General features: G+C 37.3%; 1 protein-coding gene across 3 annotated transcripts in view; it reads left to right on the top strand.

The window, feature by feature from the left end:
* The window catches only part of Calcr (calcitonin receptor), a 78,460-nt gene extending 51,920 nt beyond the window's left edge, over nucleotides 1-26,540 (top strand). For 2 of the 3 annotated variants that reach the window (XM_006991222.4, XM_042272768.2), the window contains 9 exons: nucleotides 1,415-1,506; nucleotides 3,880-4,006; nucleotides 4,945-5,055; nucleotides 14,535-14,688; nucleotides 17,660-17,720; nucleotides 17,803-17,869; nucleotides 18,692-18,910; nucleotides 20,241-20,282; nucleotides 24,456-26,540. In XM_006991222.4, the coding sequence (XP_006991284.2) occupies nucleotides 1,415-1,506; nucleotides 3,880-4,006; nucleotides 4,945-5,055; nucleotides 14,535-14,688; nucleotides 17,660-17,720; nucleotides 17,803-17,869; nucleotides 18,692-18,910; nucleotides 20,241-20,282; nucleotides 24,456-24,743 (1,161 nt within the window). In that variant the 3' untranslated portion in view covers nucleotides 24,744-26,540. The remainder of the gene's footprint in view (nucleotides 1-1,414; nucleotides 1,507-3,879; nucleotides 4,007-4,944; nucleotides 5,056-14,534; nucleotides 14,689-17,659; nucleotides 17,721-17,802; nucleotides 17,870-18,691; nucleotides 18,911-20,240; nucleotides 20,283-24,455) is intronic. The other variant, XM_076566234.1, reaches the window with a different exon arrangement.
* The last annotated feature ends 376 nt before the right edge of the window (nucleotides 26,541-26,916 follow it).

Raw genomic sequence — 26,916 nt, forward strand, 5'->3', positions numbered from 1 at the left:
TCTTTCTCATCGTGAGAGTGTTTCAGAGCCTCCAATTTTCAGAAAGCAACAGGCTAAACTTACTTCTCTTAGCACACATGTTAGATATGACCTAAATTTTACAATTGGGTATGGTGGAGCTTCCCATCAACCCACCGATACAGTGAGGGCAGTTCAGACAATTTTCAGAGGTGTCAACTAGGATTCATTAATACTCGTGCCTTACAGGCTATGAAATACTTTTAATAATAACTTGGTGTTAAAACTTCTATTTAAGTCCATTGAGGAGAGAAACAGGTTCTATTTTGCCTTTGCCACATTATGAAAATATTATTAAATTTACCCTCAGCTCCTTTACTTTTGATAGCTGGGAGAAATAGCATCAATATTTAACTATAAAGAGAATCTCTGAAGGGTCCAACTAGAAAACCACCTTCAAGATAAGATGAGGTCACCAAAGCCTGTGGCCCCTTTACAAATTGCTTAGCTATTCTATATCACAGATATATGTCTATACCCTAATGGAGAACTAGTCACTTGATGAAGTCTGATGGAAGTGATGTGACCATGTAAGGAATTTCATGAGTGCATGCTAATTGGGTTCCTATAGAAAAGTGTAACTATGTTAATTAGAGTGTTAGGAGCAATGCAAATCTAAATAAATTACACTCAGTGTTGCTGTGTTTGACCTCCTCAAACACTATGGCCACATATGAGAAGAAATACTCTCCTTCAGGTACCAGATATGAAAAAACACACTAATGTTATGAATTTACTAAGGAAGATATTCTTTTGAGTCAACTAACATAACAGCATAAGAACAGAAATAAGTTAATTGTCATTTAAAAAGAATAGAATTAGCAAATTGCTTTCAAGGAGAATGTTGGCTTCTTTGGCTAAGAAAATACTAATGAGAATTTTCAATTTTATTTAAATTGATATACAAAGCTATATCTCCTTGAATTTTGAGTTAAATAAAAGTGAAAAAAAAACCCTGCCATAAGCCTCCCTAATCTCTCTAAGTGTCTTTCTAAGTGTCAGGGGTCAGAAGATTCTAGAAGGATTATGCATCAACACTTCAGTGAATTAGACATACCTGTTGCTGATAACAGGACCCAAGGACTGAAAATCTGCCTTGATTGCTTACTAAGATTAGGGATATCAACTTTTAATCCGTTTAAAATCACTTCTGCAATATTTTGAATGATATTTATCTCAAGGAATTTTGGTCTTTAAAAGTGGCTCAGTTTGTTTCTATGTACACCTTTAATATAGAAAAAATAATTTCATCCTCTGAAATATTTGTTATAACTTTGATACATTTAAGGGGTAAACCTTTGTTGATATATACTTACACTTAGAAATAGAAACTACTGTTGCTTTCCATAGTCATGGTTCATCTACTTAGATGTTTTTCCAATTCTTTCTGCTCTAGAATGCATATGTCCTGTACTACCTGGCTCTTGTGGGACACTCTCTGTCGATTGCTGCTTTGGTTGCTTCCATGGCGATCTTCCTGTATTTCAAGTAAGTACTTTTAAAACACCACTTCCTTTTTATTCTAGTGTCAGCTTTATTTTGTGTCTTTGTTCCCAGCAAAACAATATCATAAGAAAAGTTCTTGAAGTTCCATCCTCCATTTATATTATTATTATTATTATTATTATTATTGTCTTATTTTCAGTTTACATAAATAATAGTAACTCTTGAAGGAGTAGGGTTATGGGGATTGTAGGAACATGTGCCATCGGGCATGATGAATTAGCAAGAAAACTGAAATAAGCTAAATATACTTTGAACTTTAAATAGAGTAAGATCTATTCCTTATCACCTTCACAGGCAATGTGCCTCCTTCCCATATTAATTCTGCAAACCCATAAGGACCCTGTGGTCATACAGTAAAAGTTTCTTTGCCACAGTAAAGGTTCCATCATGGACGGACAAGAATGTATCCCCCATTTTCTTTCACTCACAAATCTTCCAGTTCAAATGCAGCTACCTAGTTATGACTTGTATGATAGTGGATTTAGCTAGAACATGAGTGGGGCTGGTGAAGCCGTGAGAGCATCTCATGGAGCCAGAAGGGTGAATCCTAACTCTCTCTGTGACTTTGACTCATTCAAGTAAGATTAAAGAGAACTTCTGAAAGAATTTAGTTCATTATCCAGTGTCACTTCATTGACTCTGTTAGTTGTTGTTCAGGACAGTAATTTTCTAAGATACCTGGGAACAAAAGTCCAGTGAAGGGTTTCATCTAAAGTTGAATCTCTATACTTGGTTGTATTACCTGTGTAATGAGTTCCAAATCCAAATAATCCTCCATACTTAAAGTATGTTACATGTAAATAAATATATAGTGACTCATAGATAGAACAATAGAATACTAATTTGAATTTTATTAAAATATTACCTTGATAATACTAAAGATAACTAACCCAGGGATAGAATAATCACCTATAAGCACATCCTTAGCAAGATACCTTTCCTGGGTCCCTTTTAAGTTTTCACCTCTATCATACTCACAATTTATTAAATATTACACCTAAGCAATTTTTAGTGATTAGTAAATGACATAAGCAAATCATCAATAAGCTCCTTCAATAAGAGGTTTAGCAGAAGAAGGACTGTTAAAGCAACAAGACATAGAGAATTAATTACTAGAATTAGAAGAGTGTTTTCAATTATAATGATGAGAACACAGCAGAGTAATCACAACACATGATTAATTTTGGAATGTCTCTTCATTTCTCAATTGCTCTTTACCATGGTAAATAAATAAATCATCATGACTTACAACAGCTTTCATTAAAAAACATGATGCTAAAAGTCCACCTTTGAGTTCTTTTCTAATAAAATCACAAAAAAGTGAAAGAATGAAAAAATATTCAAAACTCTAATCACACAAAAATAATAAATGTAGCCATGGCTCAAGCAGAGATCATACTTTGAGTCCTTGTTTCACTAGTCATTTAAATGTGTGATGAGGTGTAAGAGTCAAATAAAAAAAGAAACTAAGAATTCTCTTGGAGCCATCATTTCTATATCAAGCCACTCAAGATGAATGTCTATAAATTCAGTACATGGGCAAAGTGAAATATTTCTCAACTTGGTCCCAAAGGAAAATGATTCTTGTCATCCCCTTCACATAGCACCAGGCAGTTCATCTGGGAATAACTGAATATGGTCCACTGCTTCTCAGTTCCCAGAGCCTACCAAACAGAAACTTAAACCCAGGAAGGAAAAACACATATACCTGATTTATAATCTTCTATTTTCATGTGTACATCAACATTTGCTCATATGTACAAGTTAATGAAATAGAGGGGAAATCCAGAAACTTGCTTAGTACACACAAAGTAGGAAAGGATTATGCCAAGCTGGAGAGGAGCTGTCAATCTCCTCAGATCTAAAGCGTAGCTGACCTCACCACGAGAGCAAATCTGATCTCATTTAGAATTCTTTACTGGTGTCTGAGCCCCACCAGCAGGAAATGACAGAAGAGAAATGGTGGGAAGCACTGGAATGGCTTTAGGACATGGATCCTGTGCTTTGTCACAGCAGTTGTGACCACACACTCTCCCTTCATTTGCTGATGTCTTCAGCTTGCTCACAGCAGTGGACAGTAGACTTTGGATTGGGAGTACATACCAAACCTTCATTGTTTCTTCACTAACAACCTTTCTCTTAATTAACTCTATAGCATTTATTATCATTAAAAGGAATTTTCCCACTCAATCTTCTAGCTGCTGTAGGAAGCCACTTAGAAAAGAAAGTCATGAAATGCCACTGGAAACTAGATTTTAAGGCTTTCCTCTGAAAACCTGAATTAATGAATATTCTCATCACAAAAATTTCAGCATTTTTACAACACTTAATGCTTTTATATTGTTTTTCTCCCAGGAACCTTGCATGCCATAGGGTGACACTGCACAAGAATATGTTTGTTACTTACATTCTGAACTCAATCGTTATCATCATCCACCTGGTTGAGGTTGTGCCCAATGGCGATCTGGTGCGACGGGATCCGGTAAGCAGTATCAGCCTTTGTTTTTAATTTTATTGTAAAGAACACAGTACTTATTCATATTGAACATGATACTAATGGTTGACTTAATCAGTTGTTTAAAGTATAATCATATTTGCTTCTATAGTTGAGTTTTATATTAAGCAAGCCTATTAGTGGTTCATGAAAGTAATTGTTACAAGTTAAAGGGATGGAAATCATTGAAACATAGGTAAATAATTATGCAACAAATCATATGTTTTATGACTACCCAATGATTGACCAATGTTAATGATCTCTTAACATCTATGGGAAGAATACTGAGCACTTCTTGGGAATACAAATGATACTAGGCACACCATACCAGTGCTTCCCAGTAAACCCAGTTTGCCACTGATTATTATACACGGGCCACGATAGTAATTATTTCATTGTTATGATGCTAGGATGGGCTCTTGCTGTCACCTCAGCTGTAAGCACTTGCGCATTTACTAATATGAATCACACAGATATGGTCAAGTTCTACATCTACATGCTTGGAAAAGATCCATACGGACATAAATACAAAAGCCTAAGGTCAACCCGACAGACATTCATGAAACACATGCCATGAGCACCATCATCTTGTGCATCATTGAGAAGAACTCAAGTCATTTGTCTCTATTGCCAGCAACCACCACGGATTCCTTTTACCACAGTTTTCCGCAGGGTTGTTCACAGTAATTCACACTTGTCTTTAACATTCTTTCTTTTTCTCTAAGATTGTACTCCTCATAATAGTTTCTGAATGTGGCTATACTTTAGTCAATGGGGGGGAAAGAACTATGAGCTAGCTGCTGTTCACATGATGCTGAAGTTCAGTTGCTGTAAAATCAATTCAGAAAAACAGTTTAATGATGTAATTAATACATTGCATGTGAAATTGCCAGTATTTGATCATTTCTGTTCTGAAACATTGACAGATGCATATGTTTCATCATAATACACATATGTGGACAATGCAGTGGGAACTGTCACCACTCTTACCCCTGAGTGCAAACGAGGGAAAGATGGACTCTAATGACAGTCGAGTGGTATGATGAGGACTGACCTTCAGAAACTCGTGACTTCTGTCTCCAGACACAGCCTGGGACAAAACAACAAAGGGTGGTGTGGGTGGGGGTTTGCTTTCTCCTAATTCATTCTCATCTACTAGTTTGTGTACAGGGTCCCATTAACTGAGTTGAATCTAGAAACTGGAGATCAGGGAAGCCCTACTACATGTGGACAGATGTTTGTATGTGCCCAGGGCAGTGGGAATGGGGAGGAGAGGGAACCTGGAAGCAGAAACTGAAGCCATCTAGCACACAGGACTGGCCAGGGCATATTTTAACTTTTGTTTCTCTGCTTAACTGTATTATGCAAGCATCTGTAGATAGCCTCATCTTTCAAATCTGGCATTTGACAGTTCTTCCAACCCAATGACAAAAATGCGTGAAATCTGCCCAGAGCATGCATCCTGCATAACAGTGGCATATCATGGGAAAGAAGCTTAATTTGGCTTCTAATGAAATCCACAGTGTTAATCACTTGTCATTTGAATATATTCAGAAAAGCATTATGTTTCTTCTTTAAAATCCCTGCCATCTGCTAATGGACACAAAGTCCTGTCTTACCTGAAGAATTATGTAACCAAATGAGTTTCCTTGATGACTTTTCTTTTTAAATTCCAACTGATTGAAATAAAATTAATCTCATTTAATTTAATACTAACAACATCTCCAGTGAGAAGTGGACATTACTCTATTTTTAAAGTTAGGAAAATAAAGTTCTATGAAGGCAAATTTCTTTCAAGTTATGAATACTTGGAGATAGGATTCAAAGATAGCCCTATCTCATTCAATTCTATCCCTCTTTCCTATACTCTTGACTGTCTGTTATTTCCTTATGTTCTTGAAAAAAATAAGTCTCATCCATTGCAGTGATTCTCTGTAATTAGCCATGCATTGTATGGTTAATTAATGAGCCAACCCTATCAAAGTAGAAGTGATGCTCTAAGCATCTCTCCAGACTATCAGAGTTCTGGCTTTTTCATTTCTCATTAAAGGGTGGCACTTCAGTTATTGAATAACCAACTACACTGACCTGGGATTGGTGCTCAGTCACATTGTGAAGTACTTATGCTCACAAATAGATTTTCTCCCATCTGCTCAGCTTGCTCTCCTGCTGTTACTAGCAAGGAGGACCCTCACAGTTTGTGAGATCTTGCTGACCTTGTTATCATCTTGAAATAGTCTAAAAAGCTAGTCTCTACCCCATTACCAAGTTTACTACTCAATTGTGGAAACTGGTACAAACTTATCCATCACATGAGAATAACAAAAAAAACACTCTGCTTGGTTTTAAGGAGTTGTCCTAGAACACAAAAGAAACATAAAGGGTTTTTTTTGTTTTGTTTTGTTTTGTTTATGATCCCTGAGAGCTTAATACTGTAAACTCACAAGGTTTTTGTTAACTGTTACCTTGTAGCTCAGTCCATGCATCTCTGTGCTTGGCATTTCTAATGAATTTGTTACACAACTTCTTACTCATAATAGTATCATTAGCTATCTTTGCTAAAAGCTTTTACTTTCATAGGCTGTCTTAACAGAAGACATGCCAAAGCACTCTTCCAGTTGAGCTGTTCTTAACCATCACCAAATCATCCTGCGTCTATCCTGTGGCTCCTCCATTGCCTAGAACCTTTATTGAAGCTGGTGAGCAGATGTCTGGAGGGCTGGCTTGGCCATTGCGCTGCTGACTTCCTGGGAAAATGTCAGTGAGATCTTAGGAGAGACAGAAATAAACAGAAAGCTTTTCTCTAGTGTTCAGGAATGAGGTTGGTTCTCACACATGTATTAGAACACAAGGAAAAAAGTTTGTCCTGGTGACATGAAAAACAAAAAGCTGCTTCTCCCATCAGTACATTTCCAATCTAACAAACTCATTAGTTTTGATATATAAGAGCAAATCTCTTAATGAAAAACCATGGAACACTATAACAATTTTATCCAATCAATTAAGTGTTTACTGTGCACTCAAGATTCAAATGTTAGTCCTCAGCCTAGACAGAAGTGATACTATTAGGTGACAATATTTCTTTCTGCCATCATCTCCACTATCTCTCGGAATGAGCCCAGGCTCACACGGCATACTGTGCTTTACAGCCACACTTGTGAGAGTCTATAATATTTTGGCCTGTTTTGATATGTGGCTGTTTTTATCATGAAAAATAAAAGAACACAAATCTGAATATATTTCTCTATGAGTCTAAAAATGAAGCTTCCTTTTGTCGAAGGCTACACAAAATGAGAATGGGCTGCCAGTACCAGCTCAGTTACATGGTAAATAAGTGATATCATGATGTGTTCTTTCACAATTCCAAATGCCTGTTTCATCCCTGAGAGAATGTGTGGAAACTCAACTCTCTCAACAAATCATTTAAATAGTATAGGCTAAAAGTAAATGATTACAATCTAAAAGTTAACTCAGGCCTGTAAACCCCACAGCCTACCCTTCTCCCAGAAGAAAGAAATGAGATGATTTTCTTCAGGTACTTTCTCTATTTAAATAGTTACTGCTTCCCAATGAGACTTGGTTAAATCGAACCCTCCATAAACAAGCAGCATAGGAAAACTCACTCCATCTAGGGAAGCAAAATTGCTTCAGGAATTTTATTAAACGGGCGTATTTGAAATGTTTCTGGTCCTTGAAGCTATTACCATCTATAGAGGATGCAAGGTAAAATTCGTATTCTCTCACCTTGCAAATAGATAGTCATCACAAGCATATTTATGAAAGCCTAATTTCTTGGGAATCTTTTCCTATCCAGAACATTATTCCCTTGGTTATGGTAGATCCCATCATTTAAGTAGGAGGAATGAAGACATTCTCCCTATTGTCAGAGAACTGTGTATAGAAGGAACAGATAATAACAAGGAAGACTCAATTGTTTTTCCCAAACTCCATCTTTCTTGGAAGTAAAGTTCTCCTGTCTAATGAGACAGCCATGCAAGCATCTAAAGCCTAAGGACCATGTTCTCAATCCTATTAAGTCATATGCAGAATCATGCATTTAACATTACTTTAAGGCAGTGATTTGAAGTATCTCTCTTAAAAAAAAATAAAAGCAGCAATCCAAATCGTATTGAATCAAGGTTCTCTCACACCAGTAAAAATAGAGACAAGGAAGAAGAAAAGTGCAAATAAGTAAATAGGAAAAAATGCAAAAGAAAAAAATCTTTTGTAAAGGGAATGTTATCAGGCATTGAAAATCAATAGATATTTATTGAAATATAATGTGAACAGTATAGTCATAGTCATAAATTCAAGAAAAGCTAATTCACCAGCATACTTTGCATTTCTGAATATTACATGGACATCTATCTCCTTCAAAGAAAAGCAAAATACTTAATTTTCAATGACATTTTTTCTCTCCTAAGCAGACTAAATCAGAGAAGGGACAATTTTTCCACTCTGTCCAAATTCTCAAGCCACTGAGTCAGTACTCAAGAGGCACAAAACTTTTTCTATCCAAAGACTAAATGAATTATTAAAAATGAGAAATCCATTCTCAATGAGAGAGGTCACCTCATCTTGTATGTACCAAATGTGGTGGTACTCCTCTATGATCTTTTATTTAGTTGTGAAGGAAAGAAAGGACATGGGACATCCCATTCAGCAGTGGTGTATCTCTGTGGCTCTGTGCCTCCTTCTCTGTCAAGGTAGTCACTCTCTCCCTCCAATATTTTTGAAAGGTTTATTCTTTTCTGTATTACCCAAGATAAGATTCTTATTCCTTCACTTTCTTCTATTTTGGTTTTTTTTTTTCAAGTTAAATTCAAAATAACTCATGCCATAACTAAGGGCTGAACAGATCCTCAGTTTACTGAGTGATGTGAAAATTGCCCACTGTCATTTAAGCATTTCATTTCCATATCTAAATTTTCACTTTTCTTGTTCTATCTGTTCGTTTAATGATCTCCATGTAGAGTCAAGAGGCAGCTTTTAAAGCATTGTTCTTTTTGCATCTGAACAAAGCTGCCAGGATACTTGTCATTTTCTAGAAAGAAATATCTGTCTGAACTTTCTATCTGGCTCTAAAGGGGACAATATGGGGAGATTGGTTTTTACTGGGAACCAGAGAGCACTTTGCAGCTCAAAAGCTGAGACAATCTGATTAATTTTTTTTTTGTAGCATCTTACCTAAGTAAAGGCAAAAGAGTCCCAAGCTCAAAAATGGCATGATTTTCTTCTAACTATCACTTGCTCAGAACAGTTGAGCCATCAGACTGTACAGAGCATCACCCTATGATTTTATAAAAAGGTCAACTTGAGAGAGTCCTCAGCATCTAGACACTGGGGGTTGTAAGGTCCAGGGTGGAAAAGCCTGCTCCTGCCCAGTCAAGGGCTGCTGCTGCAAGGCAGAATACATAAACAAGGGAGAGATGACTGAGAGCACAGACTGGAATGGAGAGTCCACAGTAGGTTAAACTAGATGGGGGATACCTGTTTCAATATCCCGTGGACAAGTAGGCTGGAAATAAACATCTGTGATGGATTTCCTTGGGTGATATAGGAGAATAATGCCATGATGTGGTCCTATTATGGGCAGCCTACTCTGGACTACTATATACTTCATTTTACTTAAAGAGTAAAACGAGTTTTGTGGGGGAAAATGCTTCTTTAAAATTTGGTTTATGCTTAGTCAGCCATTATAATCATCACAAAGTGTTATCGATTATATGTCTGATTTAAGAGAAAATGGTTATGGCTGAGTAGCTCCTGTATTGCATATTATCAGATATAGGGCAATTACAGTGCCCTAAAAGTAAAGAGTATTCTTCTCAGAAAGGTGAGGCGCTTAGGCTCTCTCTCTTTATACATAAATATGTGTTTATGTTTAGATCCCATCTGACCATATATGTTCAAAGGAATCCAAGAGTATGATTAAATTGAAGGAACTCAGCTGAGATTCAAGATAACAACAGTCCAACTGGGAACTTGTGCTTTGGCTTTAGCTATGTAAAGCACCTATTCAAACAAACAAAATCAGAAAACTTCAAAGGAATATAACAGAATCTAGACTCTAAACCAGAGAGTCTACATCATCCTAATGTTTATTATATCTAGAAGTAGTTCAAAGCTACCAGATTAAAAAAAACGATTTTAGAAACTATGACCTACTGTCAAGAGAAAGTACAACTGGATTTGGTAGCTCACATCTGTAATCCCAACGTTGAGGAGGCTGAGAGAGAAAAGTTGCCATGTGTGTTAGGCCTGCTCAGGCTACAACAAGAAAGAAAATAGAATTAAGATCAACTGTTATTTAACCCAGATGTTAAAAATATCGAACTATGTAGTAGTCACATAACCATGCTAAAAGTTGTGAATGAATCGAAAGACAAGAAATCGTAACCAGAAAAGTTGAAATTACTAAAAATAACTACGTGGAAATCCTAGAACCAAAGAACTACATGGAAATTCCAGAACCAAAAAGAAGAGGAACCTAAATTTAACTATGTTTACATTAGATTAGCTCATTTCCAGAATGGAGACCACAAAGGAAGGATTCAGCCAAATCAGTGCTTACCCAAGAATAACTATCCAGTTTGAAGAATACACGTAAAATACCAGGGTGATGAGTAGTCCCAGGAATATGTAAGACAAATACATAAACATTTAAAATACAGATATCATGAATACCATGAAGAGACAACAAAGAACTGACTGGAAACAAAATGAAGCTAAAAATGCCCAAAGTGCCTCAATCTTTATGAAGGATAAAGTGTCGTAACCAAAATTCACTTCTTGAACAAGGAGTTCAGATTATTAGATTAAAAAATGGTCATAATTCTCACTGCACATACTCTAATTTCAGAAGCTACCAACAAGTGAAAATTTACCATGTCCACTTTATTTACTTCAGAAAGTCAATGCATTTATCAGGGAAAACCAGAATATCCTAAATTAGGTTTGAGACACCTTTATTAATTTAATCATAAATATTTTTAAATTGTCAATTTGACACCTGAAAGTTGTTTTGCAAGTTTGTGGAAAAACAAGCCATAGCAGAACAGTATATACTTTTACTTAGTAAAGGAAACTAGAAATTTGGGTTAATGGAAGTTAAAAGTTGACCACTAGAGAATTTCTGCATACCCCCAATGAAACCTACGCATACCACTTTTTTTAAAGTGCTGTGCAAAGTCAAACAGCTCTTCTAGGAGAGACACAGGAGAAAAATAACAGGACTTATCTGGGTGTTTTATTTAGGGAGTGCTGTCATTAAAGGATACCCTTTCTGGACACTTGGAAAAACATGACAAAGATCAAAAATGCAACTAATATAAAAACTCAGTTTAGGAGAGTTTGCTCCAACATTATACATTTTCTATGGATGTCAGCAGCCTGACCTTTTCAGATACGTCCTGATCTCTACAAATATTACCAAGAATTTCAGTACTCTTTCATTAAAATTAAAGGCCCAGAAAATTGTGCTCATTCTTGATAAGCAATTCTGGTTTAGGTATTAAATAATAATATTAATTAAGTGTTGAACACTCAGCTGAGCAACATACAAAGCCATACTCATTCAAATTGACTAAGAATCTGTTGCTCACCTCTATCTGAATATTATTGGATGTAAGTAGTGGAGGAGTCAGGTGTAATAAAGTGAACTTATGAGAAAACATTTTCAGAAGTTCCAGAGAAACGTAAATAAACATGCTGTATCACTGGAGATCACTTGAATGAGTAACAAAGTTTACTTCTTTTTAAAAACAAGACTTCACAGTAGTACAATTGGAAGCTTTAGTTCAGGAAAAATCATTTAGGAGTTAGCAATTAGCCCGTTTCAAGCTAATGATGAAACTCTTTTGATTTTTTATAATAAGCAATGTAGTCTTCAATATTTGCCATATTTCCTTAGGAATTTGTTTATCCCTCAATAACTAAAGAAAGAGGAGATTCTTTTTATTCTCTCCATTTTGCTGCAATATTTTCACAAGAAATTAAAAAGCAAATTTATAGACAGTCACCTCTCTTCGTATAAAATAGTCCACACTGTAGCCCCTGTGCCCTCAAAAGTGGAAGGCTAGAGTGTGAGCAGAGTGCTTTACAGTACCAAGCAATGTGTTTGCTTTGTCACAGTCTAATACTCCACTCCTTGCTGGTTGTCCACAAATTGAGTAGAGAATTTAATGTTCTCAAAACAAGTCCCTCTAGTTGGCTTCATTGATTCTTCTAAATGCCAGACTTTGTTATGTACCTGAGAAAACAATTGTTAAAATAATTTAATAGCCAGATTAACTAGAAAATATATATTTATAGAAGTCATCGTGCATGATTACATTTATTTGTTTACTTGTCTGTCTTGCCACCAGAAGGCCACCCCTTGACCATAAGCATTGAACTCTGCAAGAATAGAACCTTTAAGGAATATATGACTATTATTTTTAATTTTCCCTTGATAAATTTGTTTTAAGACAAAACAAAAAGTCTTGATATACTTACGAAGAAAGTAAGTATTAAATATATTTCTTTCAAAAAGTGGCTATTGTGCTGTGGGCCAAACATTCAGTATCAATAAATTAATAATATATATCAAATAAGGTGTCTGTACACAAAACATATAAAACAAAAGCTATGTATTGGTTGCTTGATGAAAATGTTGTGACAAGGGTCTCAAAGAACTCTCACCTTGATTTATGCCTAAATGCATGACTTAGTGCTTGCTAATTCAGTCTTTATGATGATTTCTCAGAATGCAACTACCAAGAATAACAAGAACGAGCTTGATTGAACATGAAACCTCAACTACTCTGGATCACATAGGCAAAAGGCCATCTCCACCTACTTGTCTCTTCTCCCACAAGAGAAAAATCACCACAGCCTATGGGAATCAAAGGGAAGCTGGGATTTCAAAGAGTAATCTACAAAAGGAATCTTGAATCTCAACTGAATTCCTCATTTTACTGATGTTTGGGTGTCTTGGAGTCATCGTAGCAAGTATTTACTTAGTATATACAAAACTGATATACTAGTCAATCAACTAATCCTGGTTAAGGAAGACAATCTGATGGCAAGGACTGCAGGGCCAGAAATATTCTTTCCCAAGGCTTATATAGATATTGCTTTAGATTTCCTGATGTTGTGGATTTTCAACATTTCTATTCCTCCTGGTCTGAACCAGAGTTTGATTCTACCTTTGAAAGCATAGTAACTACTTTTCATGAGCCAAGCTGTGTTTCTCCTATGAATCCTGAAGGGAAAAGGGACATGCTAGAATTGGCTCAGCTATCGCTTCCCACCCAATGAATTAGAACTCTTATGCATTCAATAGAAATTTACAATCCCAGAAAAGTGCTTGGATGAAAGTCACTTCATTGTTACATTGCTTTGTGAAGGGAAAATTGAAATCCAAGTAGACTCAAAGATACCCCAAGGAGGAGCAATGTGATAGAATACATATCATTTGGTAAAATAATTACTGGGCAAACAACCACTTCTTTTTATCTAGAGTCAGAATGCTGAGTCTTGTTGTTATTGTCTTGTGGTTGTTGGAAGTTAATCAATGCTAGGTGTTCCCAGGTAGGGATTCTTAACTGGAGACATTTTGCTCCACCAAGAACATTTGGAAGTATCTGGAGACATGTTTCATTACAGGTGGGTGAAGGATGCTGTAGACATCACCTAGCTAGAGGGCAGAAACACCATTAACTGCCAACAAGCCTAGGGCAACCACTCACAACAGCAACAGTTATCTATCCCAAAACATCAGTGATGTCAAGATGAGGAACCCTACTCTAGAAAGACTAGGGAATAACAGAATATTCTGTTACGTGGTTTGTGGTTTTCCCATACAGGTGGTTAAAAGATCTGTGATTAAGTCTACAGTGGTATGCTTCCTAAGTCTTCTCTGAGAAGTCATTCAGGACATGATCCTAATATGCAGGGAGGGTCTGGCAAATGTTTGGTTCCTTATATAGAAAACAGGGCTACCTATGAAACAGAAGCTGAGATCAGCATGGGCTCTGTGTCCATACAAGAGAACTTGTATGGTTCCCCCAGTCATCTCCCCTTTGTGGTTAAAAAAGCATTGCTAACAGATCAATCAGCTTCAGAAGCAGCACTTAACATGTCTAGGGTTATTTGCCTCCTGGACCACAGGAGGAGGAAAGAGTACAGAAGCCCTATGGCAAACGCTTGGATGCTCTTTAACATTACTAGTCTCAGACACCTTGTAGGAAAATGAACTTCTCTAGTCTAGGTAAGTCTACAGAATTTAATGGAGGAAAAAAATATTCTGTGGCCTCAGCTTCCATTGGCCCACACAGCTATTTACATACCATACTTGTGACTTACACACTGTCCCTTTGATTTGTAAATCTAGAGGGCACACATTAACAAATACTCAGGGTAATTCTTGAGAGTTCAATGCAGATACTTTGGCTCATAATTGCGCTCCTCCCTTTACCATTAGATCTATAACCATGCCTTCCTTTCACTAAGAATCTTCATTTTTTTCTAACAGATAAGTTGCAAGATTCTACACTTCATCCACCAGTACATGATGGCTTGCAACTATTTCTGGATGCTCTGTGAGGGGATCTACCTTCACACTCTCATCGTCATGTCTGTGTTCGCTGAGGATCATCGCCTGTGGTGGTATTACCTGCTTGGCTGGGGTATGTATTTCGTACAATTGGGTTTTGAGCTAGATCCACCTGGATTCGCATGTTTATAACCTTCTTCCAGTCTTGGTTTCAGAAAACATAGTCAGCATTCCAGTCTTCTGCTGCAGAACTTCCCTCACATATTTCTGTCAGATCTATTTTACTTATTTCATTTGAAACCCAGTTGGAATTTTCTCCATAAGTGTTTCAGAACATCTGAGTTCTCTCAAACTCAGAAAACATTCCATGAAGAAAACGCTGGCTATAAATTTGTCCTCACCTATGACATTCAGCTGAAACAAGGGTACCTTGGAAGGAACATTTACATATTTCTTTCCATACTGGTACCTGCAAGTTAATTATAAAGCTTGTTGGCATCTTTGTGTACAGATCGATAAAGATCTCTACTTAGCACATAACCGATACGAAGGAAGAAAGAAATGAGTTGTTCACCTGTATCAAAAAAGGAAGGAATGATAACAAATTATTTATACAATACCTTAACCTTCTTTGATCAGCAAATATTTAAAACTTCATTAGCATGATCCAAGTAGAATCAAAGAATATTAAACTCACAGTAGGTATTGAAGAGGGCACTGCTAGTCAGTGCTGGCTAAGGCAGTAGATAGATCTCTTCTTCAGTATTCTAGCCACAGAAAATAGAAAGTTTCAAAATGGAGGATTTTCTCCTTATTGATATGTATTTAGAAAGACAAAAAGTTAACTATTGGGACGTGTCAAAGTCTATGCTCCACTTTTAGCTAACACACACACACACACACACACACACACACACACACACACACACATGAGTAAAGAAAAAACTAAAATCCACCACTTTCCTTACCATTAAGAAACTTGCAATGCCAAATACAACTACCCCCAAATAAATATGAGGCCATTCTAGAGGCACATTTTTAAAACAGTAGCCTTTGCTTAGAACCTGACACAGAGTTGTCTTTGTTTGGAAGGGAGACAAGTAAAGGGGAACCCTAATAACGTCTCAAGAAAAGTGTTTCCTGGGAATGTTAAAAGATGTAATGGAACAGAGAAAACTTTCTATTGGTTAATAGTTTCCTTTTGAAAATACTGAAACAGTAACATAGGTTATAGAATTTACAATTTTAATAAAATAATGCACAACCAATATTTGAAAATACTCTTCAAAGTTGGGTTGCAGAACATCTGCTATTTCCTAGGAACTTATCTTTAGGGGACATCAAGGCCATCTGTGTGAAAAATGTTTCCAAATCCAGGATCTAAAATGGAATGGAACTCTGAGATTTGTGAGCAGCATAATAAACCCATCCTCAGGTGAACAACTATCTGGTGCTCAAATTCTCCGCACCACAAAAATGAAAGATTGAGTCTACCCTGGCTGCTTTTTTTCTCATCTGTATCACATCACTTAGTGTTCATCATCTCTCGTATCCAGGCAATGCCATGTCTCCAGGGTCCTTCTTGCCTTACTGGTTCCCCTTGCTATAAACTGAAGGAAGGATAAATCTTCCTGTGGATTTTCACTTTGAACAAGGAGGATTTCTTGTTTTTAGAAAAGGAATCCTATGGACTAAGTATCGCTCTTATTTTCACCGTCTTCGATAGAAAGGTTGTTCCAAGTCTTGGGGACTAGAAGAACAGGGATAGATAGGAAAACACGGGAAACCTCACCCGGCCCGGACACAGACAGGATTGACAGATTGATAGCTCTTTCTCGATTCCACACTAGTCATAGGGAGGTGTCAAGCCCCAGGAGTTAGAAGTAGGGTCTACCCCATTAGCTAAGAAACATGCTGGTCTTCAAGTGAAGTAGAGAGGTAGACTCAGGTTCCTAAATACCTATTTTTGTTGTTGTTGTTGTCTTATCCTAAAATGTGTTCTTCAGAATAAATCCAGAGAATACCTGAGTCTTTGAATTCAAATGAAGAAATAGTCTGTTAGAGCTGCTGTGAATAGCACAATCATATGTTGTGTAAGTAGTCCAAGTTAAAATTATTTCAAGCCCAATATGTAATCAATGGTATTATTGAATTATTTCATTTATGCATTTAAAAACCAACATGATTTTATGTGAAAACCTAATAGTTTGAGACCTTCTCTTCTTTCATCTCACTCACTGAAATTTAAAATATACCAGCTTAATTCTTTCCTGAGACGTATTTCCTAGCCTGACTATAACAACAAACCTCTTTCTACATATGCTTCAATCAAATCAACGGTATTATCATGTACTAGGTACATCCGAGTAAAAAGACAATCTTTTTAAAAGGAAAATTACAACTTCAGAATACATTCTTGGAAAGAAAAATTATTTTAAAAACATGTAATTTGACTGGCTGAATAGATAGCATCTGAATTTTTGTGAAGATAAACTCAAAGGAGTTTTGTTTATCTTTACTAGTACTTCAATTTAGTCAAGGAAGAGGATACTCCATTTCCTCTATAAGCCACAGCCAGAACTTAGAAGGACAGGAATACACTGATTTCTCCAAAATACTTGTCTTAAAAGGATCAATGTACATGAAGTAAACAGGAAAACGAAATACCCAAAAGAAATCATAGGAATATCAAAGAAGGCTTTCACAGCAAATCATTGACCCAAGTCACATCCCTTAAAGGTGATCCAGAATCTTACTACATGAGAGTCTAATTCACACAATGAATGACTTTCTTGTCCCAGTTCACAGTATCAGCAAAAGCATCTTCAAAAATGTAACAGTGTTAGGAAGGGTCACAATGCAAGTTGCAAGATACTGACTACAGCTGGGAGTTGGCAAAAGGCTTTTAATTGTCTGGATGCTCTTAGCCAAACTCCCCAAGCCTGGCTTGATGCAATAATTTGTATATCAACATATCAGGGGAATGTCTTGATAGGCACTCTCAGTCTGCCACCATCTTTACAAAATTGCTACCAGTATCCATGCAATTGCGGTTAAGCCATGGCATGGGATCCAAGTTTGATTTGTACTTTTCCCAATTTTAGGGTTCCCAATTGTGCCAACCATTATCCATGCCGTTACTCGTGTTCTCTACTACAATGACAAGTAAGTATCACACTGACTTTTAAGCTAATGTATTCCAAAGTGAAAGCATATTTGTAATGATGTATACCCTCACTTTTTGCAGCTGCTGGCTGAGTGTGAATACCAACTTGCTTTACATCATCCATGGACCTATCATGATGGCTCTGGTGGTAAGAATTGATTTTTTAATATATTGGTATCGGTGTCATTGCTCAGCTTTGTGAATATATTTCTATGTGGCACATGTACTGTAACTACAAAATAAAGCTCATTTAATAGCATTCTATCACATAGGAACCAATTATATTCTTCAAAAAGTGTCTTTTTCCTTATATGTGGAGAAGCTCATTTGCATACATAGGAGAGAGGCAATATAGCATTTTAATCTCTAAGACAATGTTTTCTTTTTCTCTTATAGTAAGAAAAGTAACAACAGATTCCAATCCTCATGCCCACATTCTGTTCTTCCACTAAGGAGGCATCCGTTAGTGAGTGAGCAACTTGGATTGCCATCCAGGCTGCTTCTCAGTCTCTCCAGTTGTATTAGCAACTTCCCTTGTTTACTATGACAAAAGCAACTTAAGAAAGAGATTATTTGGCTCCTGGTTTGAGGGGAGACAGACTATCATGACAGAGAATTCATGACAGAGTATGAAAGTATCGTCTTGTCTACAGACAACAGACAGAGAAGGCTGAGTGCTGGTGCTCATCTCCTTTTGTTCCTCTTATTCAGTTGAGGACCCAGGTCCATAGAATTCAACTACCATCAAAAGTCTTGTTCTTGTCTTACATGTTTTGCACAATGGCCATTTCTAAGCACTTACAATTAATTTATCTTAAGGCTTTATTTTCAAAACTAAGCTTCAGAGCCAGAAAGTCTGTGGTTCAAAGATGCCAACTTCTTGGATTTGAAAAGTTCTCTACTCATTGATCTGACATGTAGCATATTTCACACAACAGTAACGGATTATTTGCTCATATGAATCTTGCAGGTCAATTTCTTCTTTCTGCTCAATATCGTCCGAGTGCTTGTGAACAAGATGAGGCAAACTCATGAGCCAGAAACCTACATGTACCTGAAGGCTGTGAAGGCTACCATGGTCCTTGTGCCCCTGCTGGGCGCCCAGTTTGTCGTGTTTCCCTGGAGGCCTTCCCACAAGGTGTTTGGGATGATCTATGATTATGTCATGCACACTCTGATTCATTTCCAGGTAAGAAAAGCAACTACAAGTTTACTTGGTGTCTTGTTCTCCTGGTAAGTCCATCTGATTAAAACCCATAATCTTCTTTGTAAGTTTATGATTTTAAAACTCATAGCCTTCAACTCAGCAGGCCCAACCAGAATTTTTGAAGGAAGTGAGGTTGTATAAGGAGTTTGTTTCCACTTTATTGCTACTCAGGGCCTTTTACTGGTCCCACTCAGGCAACTGATTGCATAATATGTAGGTGCTGAGCATTTCTTTCTCTGGAGTGATGAGAGGAACGCATTTATACAGAGCTGCCCATGCCTCCTGCTCCTTTGACCTTTCATTGTCAGAATCTATCCATGAGAGTTTGGGGGCTGTATGGGGACACTGTCCCTGGGTTTCTCAGGTTTCTCATGTAGGAGAGCACAGAGTTACCCGAGTGGGCTGCATAGTTAACCACACTAGAGAAGAGAATGGATTCCTTTCTTCCACTCACGCCAGAGCTTTGGTCCAGGTCAAAAACTCTAATAAAGGCAACTTCTAGGTATTGTGAGAGTCTATCTGGGCATAAAGAGGTTCTCAGAGAGAGGTTCTAACACAGGATCCTAGACCAGAATTTTTCCTTCTCAATTATAAATTTCAAATCCACTGCATTTTTTTCCAACTGTCAAGGCGTAATGTGAGGAGAAGGCCAAAGTCAATTAGGGTAAAAATAGATGCCGTGAGTTTCTCTAATAAGCTAAGGTATTGGGATCATAGTGAAAAAATCAGCACAAGGCATCATACAAAGATTAGGCAAAGCTCCAAAGGCAACTGAGTTTGGGTTTCTGAAAGACATACTTTGGATATTCCTGCACTAATTCACAGTCCACAGCTTCATACTCAGACTTTCAAAAGATTTCTCTGATGATCACAGCCTCTAACTTTATAAAGTACAAAGACTTTTCAAATCTACCATAGCCAGCATGTTCACCAAAAATCTCCATGTTAAATGGAGCAATACATAAGCATATTCACTAGAACCCTTCTAGTTGCTGAATCTTTACAAGAAACATATTTCTCTACTGATAGAATGATTTTTAAACTTTTGGTGCTGAAGATTTGTCCCTGGTTTCCTATGTGGTAGGTAAATGCTCTACCACTGAGCAGAAAATAGACTTCTAATGGAAATATTTTTGTGGCATAGCACTGAAGAGAAGTAGGTCATTCTTTTTCCTGAATTTCTGTTTTATCAAACAATGACATGCTGTTGAAATAGTGGAATATTCCTCCCTAGACTATGTGTGTTGATTTTATGAAATGACATCATGCAAACATGAGTAACTTCAAATGTATTTTTTTCTTTTCTTTTTAGGGATTCTTTGTTGCGACTATCTACTGCTTCTGCAACCATGAGGTAAGCATGCATTTCACGTAATACTATCACTAATTTATATAAAGCCAACATTTTGCAGTTTGGAAGGACAACAGTGCAATTTCTTCAGATCTCACTTCTGCATGATCTCATAGGGGTTTGTGAGTAATGGGATAGTGGGTTTTGGGGGGTGGGGCGCACGCACGCTACCTCAGGCTGAATCTCACCTATGAATGTGTGGTGCAATTACACATAGGACCCAAAGAGCATGCTAAGTTCACACTTCCTTGGGTTGCATAGGAGCAGGTCAGCATGCTCAGCAGAATTAGCAAAAACTATTTTGGGTTCCCACAGACTTAAGAAGTCATATACATATTCTTTTTGGAAACCCACACCCAGGCCACAACAGTCAGTGTTCTGCCTATTTTCTAGTTGATTATGCCACTGTAAGACCATGTATTCAAATATTTTGAAAAATTACCCTGAAGTTAAGACTAAAAGAGGATTCTCAAAAATGACAGCGATTGCTGACATAAAGACTTACATAAATAATCTGAATATCTGGTTCAGCATTCTGCAGAAACTTACACAACCAGGCTACTCAGGTAGTTTCAACCAGAGTCCATTGTCCTCTAACAAAAGCTTTCCTGAGAGCTTAGTTATAAAATGTGAAAGGAGAGCTGCTGAAGCCCCAGCGGTTCTTCCAGTGACCCTCCATGATCTCAAGGAATACAACTTGAAAGTTTCCCTCAAGTTTTAGGTGATAAGTCTAAGTAAGCTCCAGGGAAATGGTGTCACTCACCCAGTGTCACAAATACAGCTGTGACAGCCAGAACCATAGTCCAAACTTTCTGACTCTCAATTAAATCAACTAAATTGCAATAAATTATCTATATATGCAATGCTTCCTTAGAAAATATACTCTGCTTTCTCAAGACCACATGATTTTAATACACAGGTATTCTTATCATTGTAAATTAATTCCTACTAAAAATAATTCTATTCAATAGTTTGTTAAGATAGGACCATATACTATCCTGTTAGTATTGAGGAACATTTTCTAATCTTTAACAATTGATACCTTATACCTGCTTTATTATTTCTTTAGATAGTATTCAGTGAGTATCTAAAATACTTGCCTGCTTTGTTACCTGATGCCCATCTCCAAATCCAACTTAGAAAGAATTTTATTATTTCCTTTCCAACTGGTACATCTTATTCTTTCATCCAAAAACGTATTCCTCCATTCAACAAAATGCATCTGTGTACTCATGATTGCTAAGGTAAAACTAGCCTGGGATAAAAAGGAGATATCCTTTAGTTGTTAGCTGACAGAGTAATTTCTAGCCTTCCTTTTATTCTTTAACAGTAAAAACTACAAAATGAATAGGGCTTATTATCATCCCATGTAGAATACTGCACCAGTGAGAAAACTCTGCAAATGTAGACTCTTGCATTTTGAGTGTGTTTTTAGTACACAAAATAAACTCTTTCATATAAAACAATGTCAAAATAGGGCTAATAGAAAAATAAGACTCAGAATGGCTAAGCCTTGTAAAGCACCAGAGGTTTGCATGAATTTGTAAAAATGCTACAATATTTATTGTGTCATAACTACAATGTCACTGGGAGTCTCAGACATAGAAAGTGAACCCAAGGGGTATTCTTAACAGTTGAAATATCTGGAGTTTATTGCATATGTTTTCTCTGTTTTTTGAAACATTTCTGTTTTCATTAAGATCATGCAGCTAGAGGCATGACATTTCTAATAATACGAAAATGGTATGCTATGCCAAACGTATTATCACAGCCCCATGGATATCAGGCATCTGGCTCTCAGCTGGACATTCTGCATCTATTTCCCATTCTGTCATTGAACTCAAGCAAGGCACTCACACTCATAGGAAGTTATTTCCAGCTACGTGCGAGATAGGTATGTCATGAGTCTTTGCCTGGCTGGGTATTGAGTTTCAGCAAAGATCCAAGGGACTAATAGGTGAGCAATGCAATGATGCAAGTTGGAATTTTAATTCTGATTAATTATCAACATGTTGCTGTCAGTGATTGCCATCATGAAAATAAAGCCTTATGTAGAGGGTCCATGGATAGACTAAGAGCATCAGGTATGTTAGACTGGGGTGTCAGAGTGACAAATGGAGAGGAGGACTTAACTCTTCCCATTATGGGAGGAAAGCCCCACCTTACATGCATCAGTACATAACTACAGGTGCCTATGATAAGCTTAACGGGAAAAGAGATATGCCCCAAAGCATTCAAACCTAACCAAGAAGATATTAGTATCATGTTTGTCTCCACAAGTATGGGAACCAAGACCTAAATACACCAGCCTTCCATGACTTCATACTATACAATAGAGCCAGCGAGAACAACTGTATCTTTAGACCATCAGACCAAGCTTTCATACTTCAAATTCAACAATAAATTCAAAATAAATATATTGATAAAAATCAAGGGGGAAATTAAAGTTATTTGTGTTTCTTGCTTTTTCAAAATGAGCAATAAACCTATATAATCCAGAATGTTGTGTGTTATACTTACCCCTTGACCTCTCTGAACATTTCTTCTGCTTTCCAGAAGAAAAAAAAAGTCTCTGGGTTGGTTTGTTTTGTTTTGTTCTCAAGGTCACAGATTTAATGCCCTTATTCATCAAAGCAGCATCTACTCCATGTATTGTATCCACCTCCTACTGTCAGAGATAATCACCCTTCTTAGACTATAACCATTGCAGTATCTTTTGCATGCTGCTGAGGGCCTGTTTCTAAATATATACTTTATAAATGGAAGCAGATTGCCATCACCACACAAAAGGATGGCTCATAAATTTGGGATGCAATTAGAGTAGATTGCTAACTTCCTGTAATAAATTGACTTCACACCCGTTAGCCTCACGTTGGACTGGGTATTCAGTATATGTGGATACTCTGGTGGAGATTGGAAAAAGACAGGTGAGGCAAAAGCAAGGTGTGCTTTCTGTGGGACGCCTATCCTGACTAACACTATTTGTAACTATCAGAAATGTATACCTCTGCAACTCTAAGTAAGGTTTAACCGTAAGGACAACTTCAGTTTTAAGAGATGCTGAATCCATGGAAACTATCGGTTTCCTTTATCTACAAACACTGCATCTCCAAAGATACCGAACTGGAGCCTTTCCTAGTTTCTCAAGAGTACATCGATGGTTCCTAGACTATAACCCTGACATCAAAGGGCTTATCTATAATCCAAATAAAGGCAGGCTTCACATGGAACTCAAGTTCTGCCACACTGCAGCTCCCTGACTGTGCACACATGCCGTAGTCTCAGACCTCCCATCTGTAAGTGAACACAACAGTGCTGTCCTTACAAGGAGACTGTTGTGAGGATTAAATAAATTAATGCAAATCAAGTGATTATAATGTGGCCTATGGCAATCAGTCAGTAAGTGGTAACTAAATGCTTTACACCATCCCTTGTCCCTGTATGACTTTTATCAAGGCAAAATGCAGCTGCATGGCTCACTGCAGCCTTTAGCACTTCAAGATCTTGCTTCTTTATCTGTTTAATATATAATTGAATCTAAAATGCTACACCCAAAAAACATATATCCATAGTTTGTTTGAAAAGTTCACTATTTCAAATGATCAGATTGCCAAATTATTCTGACTGTTTTTCTACTGAAAGAGACTGAAGTCTCATTCTTAAAAGGTTTTGGCTGCCTTAGTCAGATTTTTATCTGCAACACCTCACTTGGAGCCTCGTTTGGTAAGGGTAAATCCACAACATGGGTCCATTATCATAAAATTTAGGACTATGTTGCCATTTATGGATATATTTTCATGATCCATGAGTTCAGATTTGGATAAAATCATGTCTTAGCATGAATGGCAGCAAGTAAAAATTTTCCTAACTCTTTCCCTCTAATGAGACATGTCTGCTACATTATGAAACAAATCAACCTTCCTTCACAGGCTGTGAGAGCCAAGACAGAAAGCTTTGCTCAAAAATGGCAAATAGCTTGCCCGTTGTTACCCAGACAAGTAACTCACTTCTTCGATTGGCATATTGTTATTCCAGGGTGGTATATTTCATAAGCACGGTATAAACTCAGTTCTTAGAGCAGATCTACAATTTAGCCTCTTCTAGACTCTGATAAGCCCCAGGAGTCGAGTATATAAGCTGACAGTTATTGACACCAGTCTCCCTTTGCTCTTCAAGGTGCAAGTTGCCCTGAAGCGCCAGTGGGCCAAGCTCAAGATCCAGTGGAGACAGCGCTGGGGGAGGCGCCGCCGCCGCCGTACTACCAACCGCAACCGCAACCGCGTAGTTGCGGCTCCTCGCCCAGCGGCGTTTGTCGAGCAAGGTGATCTCCCCATTTACATCTGCCATCAGGAACCAAGGAATCCTCCCATCAACAACAATCAAGGTGAAGAGAGTACCGAAATGATCCCCATGAACGTCATCCAGCAAGATCCATCCGCCGTCCCGGAAGACACATCTGCTTGAACGTGAAGCTACCCCACGCATTGTGAACCGCTGAGCCTTCATTTCCCTGGGGAAAGATAGACCATGTATTTCAAGTGATCCCCACCCTCCCAGGAGCTCAGCATTCATTCGTGAAGAATTATTAAGTGAATTTGTCCATAGTGATTTTGAAGAAAGTTATTCTTGGTACTATTGCTTTGGGAGACAGTCTAGGAATAGAGTCCCCCACTGCAACTTGTGAACTCCATCATTCATCTAGGATTGAGATGACAGTGTCATAGAAAGAAGGCAAGGTATCCAAAAATGCCACTAAATTGTCCTAGTTCAGATACAGGGTGCTCCTTGTTAATATTGAGCCATTTGTACCTTTGAGAAATCAAAATCACTCTCAATATTTTTGATTTTAGCACTGGAGTTTGAATTGGACTATTTCTGTATTTGGCTATGGGTCTGACTTTTAATTTTTTTATTTCAACCAATTCCCTATTACATGTTTTACCATCCATACAATTAAACTGCACAAATAATATGACCTCCAGAAGATGGTGTGGCTTTTAAACATACAAACGGATAAGATTATAGGAGTCAATCTGGGCACTGGGCAGGAAAACATTTACAGTAAATTTGCTGGAACAGTACCATACTCAGATTGCGTTTGGATAATCCTGTCCACCAGGAAGACCCAAATGCTGTAAGGAATTGATCTTAATGTTGAATGTGCTTTAGTCACTGGCATTTATAAATTGGGAGGTCAACAAGAATCTATCACCAAATTTTTCACAACACTGCCAAAAATGTAATTCTCTGTGAAAGAGAACACTCTTTAAAGAGTTTTCCACTTTCCTAAACCACAAGATTTATAAAGCAAATCACTCCAAGGTTTCTAAAGCAGATTACCTCTTGCCCTCGGGTGCTATCTAGCAGTGAGAGATAGATTTGTTTACGGCTGGTAATTAAAAGACTCCATACAAGTCCATTAACTTCCTACCACCCAGCTTCAAAGCTTAACAAGGTCTCTGTGTTTTCCAGGAAGACTCAGTGCGGCTAATTACAAATCGGTTTCTAGTTGACCTCTTGTTTGCTGCTATTAGCAAAAGAGGGGAAAAAATACAACACAGAGACTTCGTTTCACCATATATTAATTCATCTTAAAATACAAACGAGCTTCTCATCAAAACCCAGTATTTATATTTCCACATCTCTCTTTACTCCCCAGTATAAGATCTTCAAAGATCCATGAATAAACCAATATCATTACTGATTTCTGAATCTGTAACAGCAGAGTTATCATTATTTAATTTATATGCTAAATGAGGAGTTTCATGGAAATCCTCCAAATCGGGGCCCATCTATGAAATATCACTGCCTTTCAGAAGGGATTTAGTTGTATAAAGGCAAAAAATAACTGGTTCTGGTTACATAGTTAGTGCACCCACAGAAAACTGTATTGTCCAAGTGACCATGGACTTTGGATACTGAAAGTATGTTTCCTTTACAAAATGTAAGGGAAGAATTGAAACGAAGGTGTTTTGTTCCAATCACAGTGTTACATAGTGATGTTCCTATTTGTTTACAAACATCAAAAACAGTGTATTTCAGGCAGCTCTAGTACAAATGTGATAATATTTGAGATGTTATTGTGCTGATGTAGTAGGAGCTGATGAAATCAAACTAGCTTATCATAGCATTGCATGTAATACCTAAATTGTGTGAAACGCTTCTGCTATGTACATGTATAAATTAATATAGAGCATATTAAAAAGGCCAGGATGTGTGTTTGCTTACTTTTCTAGAGAAATATATTTTCATCTTTCATTCATTCATCTTGTCTCTGCTCATTCCATGCTTTCTTCATGTCAGCCATAAACTACCAACAGCCCACCTTGTCAGTCATGTGGGAGGGAGAAAGATCTGAAAGCATAGGTGAAATGATTGACATGTATCACACAATCCTTATGTAACCTAGTGACACAGCCCTCATACTCTTGGTAATATGAAATCATCCATAACTGTCAGTCTGCTATTAGATACATATGGGGATTATAGCAAAGAAATCCAGGATAGGGAAGTACACAATCATTTTGTTGTGTATTAGTTTTCATTATTCTAGAACCAGGCTTGATCTGTCCAGCATCACCTCAGGTCATTAGAATTGTTATAATTACAAGTTTCTAATATAATTTGGAAGAAAGAC

Source organism: Peromyscus maniculatus, chromosome 3 (assembly GCF_049852395.1).
Source record: "Peromyscus maniculatus bairdii isolate BWxNUB_F1_BW_parent chromosome 3, HU_Pman_BW_mat_3.1, whole genome shotgun sequence".
NCBI lineage: Eukaryota > Metazoa > Chordata > Mammalia > Rodentia > Cricetidae > Peromyscus > Peromyscus maniculatus.